Source organism: Papio anubis, chromosome 5 (assembly GCF_008728515.1).
Source record: "Papio anubis isolate 15944 chromosome 5, Panubis1.0, whole genome shotgun sequence".
Lineage (NCBI taxonomy): Eukaryota > Metazoa > Chordata > Mammalia > Primates > Cercopithecidae > Papio > Papio anubis.
The window spans coordinates 76460292-76473081 of NC_044980.1; the positions used below are offsets into that span (position 1 = coordinate 76460292).

Here is a 12790-nt window from a genome sequence, read left to right on the forward strand (position 1 = left end):
CATTCAAGTTTCTAAATATTTTAAACTGTGGAAAGTGAGCTCCATCCTAAGAACTTGAATAGGTGGAGATTGAAAGCTAATGAAACGTAATATCAGAGCTGTTTAATAACTCCTTCAACTGCAGCAAAAAGGAGGGCAAATGGTTTTCATGTAGCAATATGTAGAAATTTGTTGCTCATAAAGCATTTTTTTAGGAGATAGTGTCTCACGATATTGTCCAGGCTTGTCTTGAACTACTGGCCTCAAGTAATCCTCCCACCTCTGCTTCCCAAAGTGCTGGGATTATAGGCGTAAGCCACCATTCCCAGCCTCATGAAGCATTGTTTGATGTTCTATTAAATATTTTCTCATGATGCCTACTATCTTTTAGAAGTTTGTTAATTTGTAATCTGGATAGAGGTTCATTTAACTTTACTGTGTGATATCCTTGCCAGTGACTCACCTTGTGGTAAAAGTAAATATTTTTGAGGATAAATTTGTAGTACTGTCAAGGTGTTCACTAATTAAAATGCTTTGAAAAAAAACACATGGCTTCCAAAATGAGGGTAGCATGGATAAGATCTGGCACATTTCACTGGGCCACTGAATTTTTGCCAATGGCATCACTTAACAACAACAACAGAAAAATAGAACGTTTCTATCATGATTGAGGATGGAAAAAAAATTAATTATAGTAAATTGCTAGGGAAATTATTGTCTATGTCATACTTTAATGCTTTACAGTGTTTGCACATTAACTTTTTCATTTAAAGCACATTGGGCAGAAGAGCAAAAGATAGACTAGGAGAGATTTTTATGAGCAACTAAATAAACATGATTCATCCTGAAAATAATTTTCTTTGATATATTTTCATCCATATATGGAAAAGTAGTACCAATATCTGTGTGGTTTCCTATACCTTAGGTGTGGGCCATGATTATCAGTGGATAGGCCTCAATGACAAGATGTTTGAGCATGACTTCCGCTGGACTGATGGCAGCACACTGGTAAGATGTCCTTGAAAATGATGTCAAGTTCTACCTTCTGGAAATTTGGTACTGTGCACTGATTGCACATTACAGAGGGTGCATTAGACTGGAGACAAGTGACTTGCTCAAGGTCACTCAGTGAAACAGGGAAGGGTTAGAAGAGTTCCAAGCTAACTGATCCAACATCCAGTTCTCTCTTCGATGGTTGTGGTTCTCTTTAAAAGAGGAGTGTACTAGATTTCCATCAAACCAGAAAACCAGACAATTAGTAGAATTACCTTGGGTCTGTCTTTCAGATGGTTATCTTTGCTTTTTCTAGCTTCAGAGCAAGAAGAGAAGAATAAATGTAGTAGAAAAGTCCTTTTAAAAAAATACCGTTCCCTCTTAAAAATGGCATTGGAAATCTGCTATAAGGCATGGCACATTTCCAAGCAAAAATATGCATTTATTTTTATCTTAAAGAAGATTGTTGATATGATCTTATGAATCTCTGCTGACTAATTACGTATTTCAACTGGTTTTCTATATTTTGAAGAAAGAAGTGACTTGGAAATGCTGGCCACAACTTTGAGAAGGCTATAATAGGTTCTTAGAACAGGTGAAGCTGTTTTGAGTCACTTCTACTAAACTCAAATAAATCTAATTTTTTAGAAAGCGTTCAAATGCGATTGGCTATACTAGTGGTACTCAGTGCTGGCTGTTCATTAGAATCACCTGGAATATGTAATTAAAAACTGGTGCTTAGGCCTTATCCCAGGTCCATTACAGCAAAACCTCTAGCCGCTGTATTTTCTCAGTGTTCCACAGGCGATTCTGAAATGCAAAGTTGGGATCCACTGGGCTAGATAGTAAGTGTAAATTAAATTCTAAATTAGAAACAAAGTGTAAAAAATTGAAGATAATTTTAAAGGCCTTTTTGTGTGTGAATTACTTAGGTACTTCAATTTCATTCATTATCTGCCACTTGTTTGGATTTAATGAGTTTGGCAAAATATAAGGTTCATTCTAAAACAGATGCCAAAGTAATCTCTGCTTTTGGAAGTTCTGCTGTGTCTTAAGGGAAGCTGCTCCGTCATGGACACACTACTCACTTTATCTATGTGTTAGCCACTGTATTAAGCCCTTGCATATGTTTATTCCCCACAATAACTGTTACAAGAGGCATTGGGTTTTCCTTCACCTGTTTGACAGGTGAAGAAAGGAAAGGTCAGTTAGACTGAGCTATTTGCCTGGAATCACAAAGATGTTAACTGATGAAGCCAGAATTTGAACTTAGGCTTGTCTCCAAAGCCACAGTTTCATCTGACCAGTACCTTCTTGGCTTTAAAAAGAGTATATCCTTTATTAAATTTTTGCTTCGAGCAACCCAAAATAAGACCTGAGTTTCTCTCTCTGTCACCACTGTTTATGTTTAATCAACAGTTTCACTGTTTGTCATTGAAGTTCTTAAGTAGGTTCTTTGGCAAGATGTGAGAAAAAGAGGGAAAAGTAGGTTGTTCTTAAAATATGTTCCCAGTAAACTATAGGAAACACAACCTTAGAATCAGTAGTCTCAGTTTCTTCTATTGATAATTGTCCTGGCTGGATGTATTGGATGTGTATTTGCAATTGTTGCCTCTTTATGTTTTCATTTTGCTGTACTTAGGGGGATAATACTGGTCCATTCCATTAATAGCGATTGGTATGGCATGAATCTTTACATTACATTCATTTTAACTGAAGATAATTTTGTTCTTATTAATTTCTAAGTGAACATATGATTGAGATTATTTCTATATATTATAAACTGTTTTTTATAATTTTATTAACGTATATCATACAGTGTATACATTTAATGAGTTTTCCTTGTTAAATGTGTACTTCATTCTCATGGAATACATTGGGTTTCAGGGTGCCACTATTACGCCTACCTCCCACAAATTTCTCTTATTTATAGCCCAGTGAAAAGTGCAGGGTTTTGTGAGCCCCCATCATGTATACAGAAGCTGACTTGCCCAGGACTCAGCTGGCCATTTCTATCTAGTTACTACTTACTTGTGCTTTGCAGATGCAGCCCATAACTTATCCCAAAGTGTACCTATTGTCTGGGTTCCTGTAGATTCCAGCCCTGAGCCTAGAATAGCTGCATTTGACCAGGTGGAGTGTATGAAAAATCTCTTTTGCCTACACATTGACTTGACTGAACCAAGTCCCGTCTATTTCTAATCTGTCATTGGTTACACAGATTTGATGTGTGTGTTTTTATTCTTAGCATGTATGTGTGTTACTAGATGTTTATTCTGGTCTCTCCCTTAGCAGTTCACGTCTTTCAAGAAGTGATTCTTTTCCCTGCTTTTTATTTTTCATGGTGTCTGAGATAAAGTGTTATCCTTTATTCCTGTGTGCTTGGTTAAAGAGACTTCATATTGGTCTATATCTGGCAGCTATGTGGGTTCTGTAGAATATCTTAGGAAATTTATCTTCCCTGCCAAGTGCCATACAGGTGAGCTTGATTCATCATATGTCATTATTCCTCTATGCCAAAGCAAGGCAACTCAACTAGTTTTTGTCTGTGGCCGTTAATTTTTAATGTAGGTACACAAATACTCTGAAAAACATAACAGTTACCATTTCCATAGTCTAGAATGGTCCTAAACGTGGTAAATTAGTGAGCATTGCACCTTGTCAAAAAATAAATATTGATTTTCCTCTGAAATTTTCCTCTGAAACTTCCAGAGGAAGATAACATAAGCTAATATAGATAATTATACAACGTAAACAAGAACTTTACTCTTAATTCGTTGGCACTTTCACTTGAAATGTAAGGATTATGGAGAATGCACCGAGGGCCTCAGTTTGAAGAAGACACGTGATGAAATGTATTAACAAGCAAAGTTTATCAAAGAAATGACACAAGTAAATCCAGAAAAAAACTCTGACAGACCCTTGGTTTCTTCTTAATTCACTCTTTGTGTAAAATAGAAGTGTGCTAAGGAGTGTCCCTTAACTTTGAACATTCTGGAACAGAACAGACCATCTGTCCTAGAGCCTGTCTCCCTCGCATTCGACTGATCTCCTGCCCACTTTCTTGCTTTTGTAACCACCCTTTCCTCTATCCTTTTCCTCTCTGACACAGCCTAGGTGTCCCTTAAACTCCTTTGTAGTTTTTTCTACAGTCACCATCCCCTTAACGGGTTCCATATGTGTGCAGGCCTTTGAATAAAATCCTTCTGCTTTGTTTCGCTGTTTACTCCAAGGTTTTTGCTTTTAAAAATATCCCTAACAGTGAAGTCTTGGTCACAGGGAGCGGTATCTGCTTATACGTGGAATGGTGTTAACTTGACTGTGTGCAATTTTAAGGACTTTGTTTATGTTTTGGAGTGATTTCTCTCCTCTTCCACACCCTCTCTCCCTCCATTTTTTTCTTTGAAAGATTTATTAGAGCTTCTCCGTCTTGGGTGGTAGAACAGTATTAAAACAAAAAGAACCTTTCATATTTACCTTAAAGTATCTTTTGATATTTAGCCTTACAGTCCAGTAAGAACAGACAAGTTTATATTAGGTCTCAATTTCAACGATCCTTTTTACTGAAATAATTAAACTTTGCTTTCAATAAACTTGCAGTATAAATGTATCATATTTAATGTTATTATGCTATACAGCTAGACTAATTCAACTAATATACTAAATTAATGATGTTGTTTGGCTAAATGATCTAAATTGCCCTTATTCTTGAGATTCTGATGGATTCATTCCACATTACTGGCCACTATAATAGAATGTTGTTATCATTGATAAAATGCCAAATTCTTATTTCTGTTATATTTTAAAAATCTATTAATTTTTTTATTTGGGGTGTTTGCCCAATAAATTTCACAAAAGTGACTTCATGAAGAAAATTGTGTCTAGCCTTATCCTTGTGATTTATATTAAGATTATTTTCTTTTAATACATTTCAGTTTTTACTTTGTCACTTGGCTGTCTCCTAACCCAGTTACTCTTTAACTTGACTATTGTAAACTTGAGGATTGCTCTCTATAGCAAAATGCACCTACTGCTTTATTGGAAACCCTAACAAATAACTTCACTAATGAATTGCTTTGCTTGTCACCCAAGTAATATCTTCAAAGACACTCAGTTAAACCATCCAAGTTAAATATACATTAAAGCTGGCAAACTTAAACAAACTTTTCTTATCTAGCTTATATACTATTAGCTGACTTATAAGTTCTTTCTTAAACCAACTGTTAAATGAATGACTAGTCAGAGTGTTTTCCTTCAAATCTGTTTTCCAGTGCTAATGACCTCTCCCTTCCCTGGCTATGAACTCTTCTTGCTCCCTTAAACTTCTTCAGTGTCTGCTCATTGCCTTCAGTATCAAATTTTAATTATTAGTATGGCAGACAAAGCCAATCCATTCCGCCTGCCACTTCCTAAGTGATAGCACCTCAAAAATACTCTCAGTTCCTGGAGTAAGCCATGGGTTCTCACTCCTGGGGGGCTTTGCCTGTACTGGCCCTAGTGTTCAGCATATTCTCACATCTTGTCCTAATTTCATCTCACAAATAGTCAAATACCCTGCATAGCCAAGGGTCTCCTTCCAGGAAGCCTTCCTTGCTGGGTATAACTCAGAGCTCCTCTTCTGTGCTCCCACATCTTTTCTCTCCTCTTCCCATCTTAACTTAGGCCCCTGTGAAATTGACTTGCTGACACTGAGCCTTCTGAGATAGGAATTAACTTTCATCTCTGTTTTTTCAGCACCTAGCAGAGTAGTTGACATAGAATAGATATTTAATAAATATTTGAATGAACAAATGATAATCAGTATACACACATTGCTCAGCCAACTCTACCTTTTGAATCCTGAAATGAACACATTATGTCTTTTGGCTGAATCTCTTTGTGACATTTTTGTTTACCTAAATTAAAGATTTTATTTAAAGTTGTACCAGTATGAAAAACATCAAAACATAATAGATGGGTTTTATGGTGAAAAGACCAAAAAAAAAAAAAAAAGATATTCTTTAAAAATAGAAGTATATAGTCGAACATAGTGCATCTTATAAATGTATCAACCCAAAGGAAAACAAGTGTTTTTACTAGAAATGATGACAATTTTGTCCATGGTTGTCCTAGAAACAACTTTGCAATAAACTTTGGGAATTAAAAATGGAAAGTAAACTTTCAAACTCTGCCACCCCTGCAGGTTTGAGTTATATCAGGGCTGGTTTTCCATGAAACTTTAAGAAACCAACAATTACTCAAAACTTTGGAGGAGGATTTTTTTTTCCAGATAGGCACATATTCCGTAGGTATACTTTCTGAAGAAAAAAGAGTTTTAGAAACCTTATTATTTATATCCAAAATGGAGTGAAACATGGAAAAGGAAATATCACTCCCAAATGTTATCAGCTCATTTTACTTTTTATAGATGCTTTGGCTAAGAATGGTTTGGTTGCATAAGATGGGATAGGGCTTCATTTGTAAATCCACTATCTGAGGCTGTTTATTCAAGTGCAGAGGAAGCCAGACAGGCAGGGAACGTTATGGAATCATTTATATTTATCTATCAGTATACCTCCTGGCAAAATGATTTCACAACACTGTTTTCAACTAAGGACTATAGTGTCTATGGGACAGCCCAATTAAAGAGCTATCAGAAACTCTTACATGCCTTCATCGTACTCTCTTGTCTGATAAACCTCTCCAACAAGTGGTTTAAAATCAAATTGTGGAGCTCAGACATTTAAAGCTGTCATATTGCTTCCTTCTCTCTTGGACCCTCTGGAGTAAGATTCTCATGAGGGGATTCTCTGGGCTCCACATGGCTCCTTACTTGCCTTTCTTCAATGATTCCCCCCAGCGCCATCAAAGCTGACCCCTCCCCACTGTACACTGGTGTCTTCAGTGGATCAGATGCACTTACTTCAAAGGGAACCATCACTTTAGATGGCCATGTGTAGAGGTGAGGACTGAATAAAACTGACATTGCCATTCCATTTTTAGAATATTGAGGAGCTTTTGGAAGATTTAGTTTGTTCTGCAGAAAAAGCCCTGACTTTATTCCTAAACATTTTAAAAATCATTTTCTGCATCCCCTTCACTTTTTTTACTTCTGTCATCTCTATGTTGTCAGGACTCAAATGTCACCCCCCATGAGGCTGCTGGCTTCCCTGCTTCCTGGGAAGTTGTCACAGCTTCCTTCTTTTCACTTTCCATTCCACAGTTGGGAGAAAACAGAGAGACTTTCTCCTCCATTTGTCCAAATGTGGTCAGGAAGTTCTAGAACAAATTACTAAATCACAGATTCATAAATATCTTATTTTCTAGTTCTAACCAACTCATCTTGCTATGGCAGTTATGATATAAACTAAAAAAAAACCTAATTGATAGGATAATTAGTACAATTAATTGTACAATTAATCTTCATAACTTAAATTCTTCTTAAAAATATTTCTGGAAGATAACTCAATTTTGCATTTTGTTTTTCATTTTGGTAAGCATAGTTCAGCTTTGGCAACTTAACACCTACAATTTCCAACACCCGCTTGTCCCCCTTCACCAGTTGATTCCAGTTGATGCACAAGAATAGCTAGATGTGTGGATTTGACTCTAAATCCAGAGGCCCCTTCTTCTTTCATAAATAAACACATCAGTCTGTCAAGCAAAGTATTGTGAGAAAAGCCAACTTTGAAAAAGATAGAAACAATAAAGAAATAGCCCTTAACCTAGGAAGAGACACTTAAAAGGGGCAGAAAAAAGGGAGTAACAAATCACAGACCATAAACCATTATTCTTTTCCTGCAGCAATGTATCATTATTACCCTTTCATAAACACAAACGTTCCTATTCCCCTTCCTCTCCCAGATGTCTTGGACATTGTAAAGAGAATATGGAGTATTAACTAATTCCGGTGCTTTCTAAGCTTGTTTGTAGGTTTCTGCTCGTTTGAAAGAATTTCACATGATTTGGCAGAAAAACAATGCAAAACAGAATCTCCACAACAAAAATTTAAATTTTCCTTTTCCTACCTGAAAATCTTAGAAGACTTTCTATACAATGTTTGCGGATGGATGTGTGTCAGCTGTGGTGTGACTTTAGCTCTAAGTCAAATACCATTTCTCTGTGAACAAGTCACACTGCATATCAACATTAATTTAATTACGTTAAACTTCACAGTCTTTATTGTATTAAGCCAAAAGCCAAAGAAAACATATGCTCATTTCTCATCCTTTAACACATTACTCGTGAGTGGAAGAATTCTCAGATTCCTTTCTGCAAAAGACTACTGAGTTCTTAATGAAAATTTCGACTTGTGTTGTAGTTTAATTTAATTTGGAATCAAGAACTGATTCTTCCGATTCTAAATATGAGATATTGTGAGTCATAGAGTAGTCCTAGAACACAACCCTACTCTCTGCCTTGTCTTTCAGTTCAGACAACAAGTGGTGGGTTGAACAGCTGGCAGAACCATATTTACTCACTACTGGAAATTCATTTTATAATTGACAAGATTATTATAAAGAATAAGAAAAGGAGATTTAGTGCAGTAGCATCTCACAGATGCTTTTCCAACAGTCTTCTATGCAACCTTAAAATCACGTGCAGATATTTAAATCTAATTGCTAATTAGTTTAAGGCAACGCATAACCATGGAAAAGGCCAAAAAAAAAAAAATGTTGAATGAGTTTTGGCAGTCTCTCCTTACATTTGGATCGTTAGCCCTTCATGACTGGAGACCTGTGCAAACAAGCTTGGGGTAAAGGAGCCTACTGGCACCATTCATTCTATGGATTAAATGCAAGTTGCTCTGTGGGCCTCTGCCTGAGGCCCCCTCTCTGACAGTGGTCTCACAGTGCGAGTAACTCACATCCTTCTGAAAATGCGTTGATAATTACTGCTTTGTAGGGCAGTGAGCTCACACTATTACACAAGATTAGTGCTGTTCTCAAGAGCTGGCCAGATTGTCTTTCCCGCACAGAGGTTTGCCAGCTAGGAAAATAATGGGCATATTGCCACTTTAACAACTATCAGGAGACCCCAAGTTAGTTTTTCTTCCCTTCAGCATATTCATGTTTGTAGGATCCAACTCCAGGCTGCCAGCATAGGGTAGTGACACCAAAACAAACGGCTCTTTCTCCTTTAAAACAAAGCTGCTCTTTTCTTTTCAGTTGTCGGTCAGCGAATTACCCTGTTCAACTAAAAGACAGCAGCAAAACCATAACCTCCCTTAAAATATAAATAAATAAGGACCCAGACTAGACTAACCTTAAGCAAGTACAAGGATCAGAAGAAGGTTTATCTTTACCTTGCAGGGAAGTCATTTGCCCCTAACAAACAAGACAAACTTAAATGCCCACTCCCCCTCCAGACTGCAAACAAATGTCTATTGTGTACGCCAGCCATCTAGGGATAAAAAAGTCATTTTAAAGTTACCAAATGTTTTGATTTCTGTAATAAGTAGTCTTCAGAGCCTCTTTTCAGATAACCGTTTGACCTGTGTTCTGAAAGGCTGGTGCTAACCCCAAGTGGTTATTCTGTTTGTTATTTAATGAAAAGATGGTTTCTTATCGGCGTATGTTTAAAACAGGTACCTGTCCTCTTGGGAAAGTGTTTTCTATTTGGAATTTGCTTTCCTACTTCGGCGGTTATCTGCTTGCCCTTGGCATCCAGTGTGTTTGGATTGAATTTTGTAGCTCTGGGAGTACGGCAGTGGCCCAGGTGATGAAAAGAGTTTGCACACAAAGAAGTCAGCTCTTACTGCAGGTGTCACGTTTTCATAGCTAATCTAGACAAATTGTTACTGAAAAACAAACTAACTGTGATTCACACTGCAGACATTGCATTTGTGTGCTTGGGTGTTGATCTATGATCTGACCTGTCCTAAGGATTTTAGGTGGATGTTACACATTTGGCTTTGGTTCTGATGCAATTTCACCATTGATGTAAATCACCTGATAATTTTAAAAGACAGAATGGAAAAGAATCAACTGCTGTAGGTGAACATTTTAGTCAGAAAGAAAATCCAGATTATAGATAGAATGGACTTCAACAGAATAGAATGCAGTCAGGTTGGTAAATACTGGTTCACTGAGGTCTGTCTGCTTGCAAAGTGTTCTCTTTGTGTTTTCACTCACCAAACTGAAAGAACATATCCCAGACAATCTTTTAATTTTTTTTTCCTTTTTCTTTTCTTTTTTTTTTTTTTTTTGCTACATGGAGTACATAATCACGATTTGGGGGGACATATTCTAAGTTCTCTTTTGTTAAGTGGTGTAGCTGTTAATTCATAATGTAAGAATAGATACATATCACCACCTAGTGGTCGTATTGTATTTTGTGTTTCAAACCGCATTCGCAGAACTCCACCCAGATACACACAGGAATAATACTATCTGTAAATCAAGTTCCTGTAGCTTTGAGTAGTTTCTAAATTCTAGTATAAATTGCATGATACTGTGATCCTGAAAGTTAAATGTGAAATGAGAGGATTTTTCAAACGCAGCATGAAACTAACACATGTAGTGCTTAGTAAAATCCTAGCAACTAAGGCATATATTAGGACTTATCTGTCCAGTGTTTTCACTTTATACACAATAGTAGAACCCTCGAGAAAGTTTTCCTTGGCCAGTTTCCTTGGGAGGTGAACCGAGAGGGCTTTTGCAGGGTTTTTATAAATGAATTTTTTGGTTTTTTTTACTGTGAACTAAATTAGCACTGTTTGGAGGAAAAGAGAGTAAGTGAAGAGCAGTGACTGAACCGTTCAAGAGAAGAACTTCCAAATCATAATTTGAAGTTCAGTAAGTTCTCCTGACAATTAAAATAATATATTGTGAATGGCTTGACTAGACACATGTCAAGAATGGTTTTTCCCAAAGGGGTGTGCTTAGCAAAACCCATAAAATCTGTACAACATCATCTTTAGTTGGTCATTCAAGGTAATCTAAACTATGGCGAATTTTAAAAAACAAAAAGTGACTGCATCTAAGCTGAAAAATTGTAGATAATATATGGATAGATAGAGAGTTGGAAAGTAGGCCCTTGGCAGTTACAGAGTCAAGATTTGCAGTTTCAGTTATACATGAGATCCTGAAGGTCTGCAGTATGAAAACATTTGTACTTTTTACTCAGGCACAAATTTGAACTGTACCCAATGACTGGCTAGTGTGTAAAAACTCTCGGTGAGCTCTCAAGTCTGCCTATTGGACAGCTCAGTTTTCCCATTGCAAGAAGTAGGTTGCTGTCTACTCTGCTGACCATTTTGGTTGTTCTCTACTGTATTTATGGCAGGAAATTATCTGCTACACAGATGTGTGTTAATAGAAGCATTACCAAGTCTTAGGTCTTAGGCACTTCTTTAATGCCAAGAAGTACTGTATGTGTAGGGGTGTGTGTGTGTGTGTGTGTGTGTGTGTGAGTCTCAAATTTATGACTCACAAAAATAAGGACTTTAATTTTGTCTAGTGTCTATGAAAATTCTGTCTCTTTTTATTTATATTGTACGATTTAGGAGCCAGTAGAGAGGAAAAGAAATAGAAAGATTCTAAACAAAGACTCTGACTCTTCTGTAGAACCAGTGTTCATTGATTATTTTTTGTGGTTATTTGACCAAGTTAAGGAATTGTGAAACCTCAGTGAAAAGAACTTGAAATGGGTTGAGTATTATAAAGAAGCGCTAGTTATTGATTAGGTTGTGATAAGAACAATTGCTCTTAAAACTTCTTAGTCTTTTGCTCATAGATGAATTTGCTTCTCTGTGTGATGTGCAAGGGCCAGCTGGGACTTGACTGTGACAGCAGTGACTGATACTGGATGGTCTGGTTTCCTTTCTTCAACTGAAAGTAGTGCTAAAGATGAACCCAAGAAAACTCATTTTTTTAACACAAAGAAGGAAAAAAAACTCCTGATTTATTTCTAAGTCTTATCTATTTCTGAAAAACTGCTTTTGTTTTGTTTTGTTTTGTTTTGTTTTGAGATGGTGTCTCACTCTTGTTGCCCAGGCTGGACTGCAATGGTGTGATCTTTGCTCACTGCAATCTCCGCCTCCCGGGTTCAAGTGATTCTCCTGCCTCAGCCTCTCCAGTAGCTGGAATTACAGGTGCCCGCCATGACACCTGGCTAATTTTTTGTATATTTAGTAGAGACGGGGTTTCACCATGTTGGCCAGGCTAGTCTCGAACTCCTGACCTCAGGTGATCCACCTGCCTCGGCCTCCCATAGCGCTGGGATTATAGTCGTGAGCCACTGCACCTGGCCCTGAAAAACTGATTTTTTTTAACCTTTGCAAAAAGGCAGTTATCCATCACTGCATAAGGAAAAGGTCTATTAGTGTACATTACATTTGCATCATCAGTTTGTTTTGTTCATGCTTGTGATGCTAGTTATCTGCTGAGATTTTAGGTCATCGATCATGGCTACCTGGTACGTATTTTAAAAGATAAAAGATATCTCTGAATGACAATTGGGACTTCCTAGACACTGTGTAATTAGAAATTCTCCTTGAACAGATGTAAACCCCATCTGAATTTGGTAGATTGTTGGTAACTTTCAAAAGCAGAGACCTCTCTCCACCCACCATCATCTTTTTTTCCTTGGTATATTGATTGAATTAAGTTGGAGACTTGCAAAGAACTGGGAAGGAGAGAAATAACTCTCCAATCATTCTGAGTGAGAAAAATAGTCAAATCACTCTGAGACATGTAGAATTGAGGTCACTGTCTGACGGTTAAGGATGCTGGCATGGACAGAAGTCATGTGCACTGCAGAAGACCTGCAGGATGAGTCTTCTCTTTTGTGTTATTGTGAGACAGAAATAAATTTTTGACAAATACAGATTATTTGG

At 37.1% G+C, this 12790-nt stretch overlaps 1 protein-coding gene across 7 annotated transcripts in view; it reads left to right on the plus strand.

The window, feature by feature from the left end:
• VCAN (versican) overlaps positions 1 to 12790 on the plus strand; it is a 111253-nt gene that overhangs the window by 82596 nt on the left and 15867 nt on the right. For 6 of the 7 annotated variants that reach the window (XM_021939521.2, XM_021939527.2, XM_021939526.2 and 3 more), the window contains one exon: positions 905 to 987. In XM_021939521.2, the coding sequence (XP_021795213.2) occupies positions 905 to 987 (83 nt within the window). Of the gene's footprint in view, positions 1 to 904; positions 988 to 6811; positions 8654 to 12790 lie in introns of those variants that run through there. The other variant, XM_031666289.1, reaches the window with a different exon arrangement.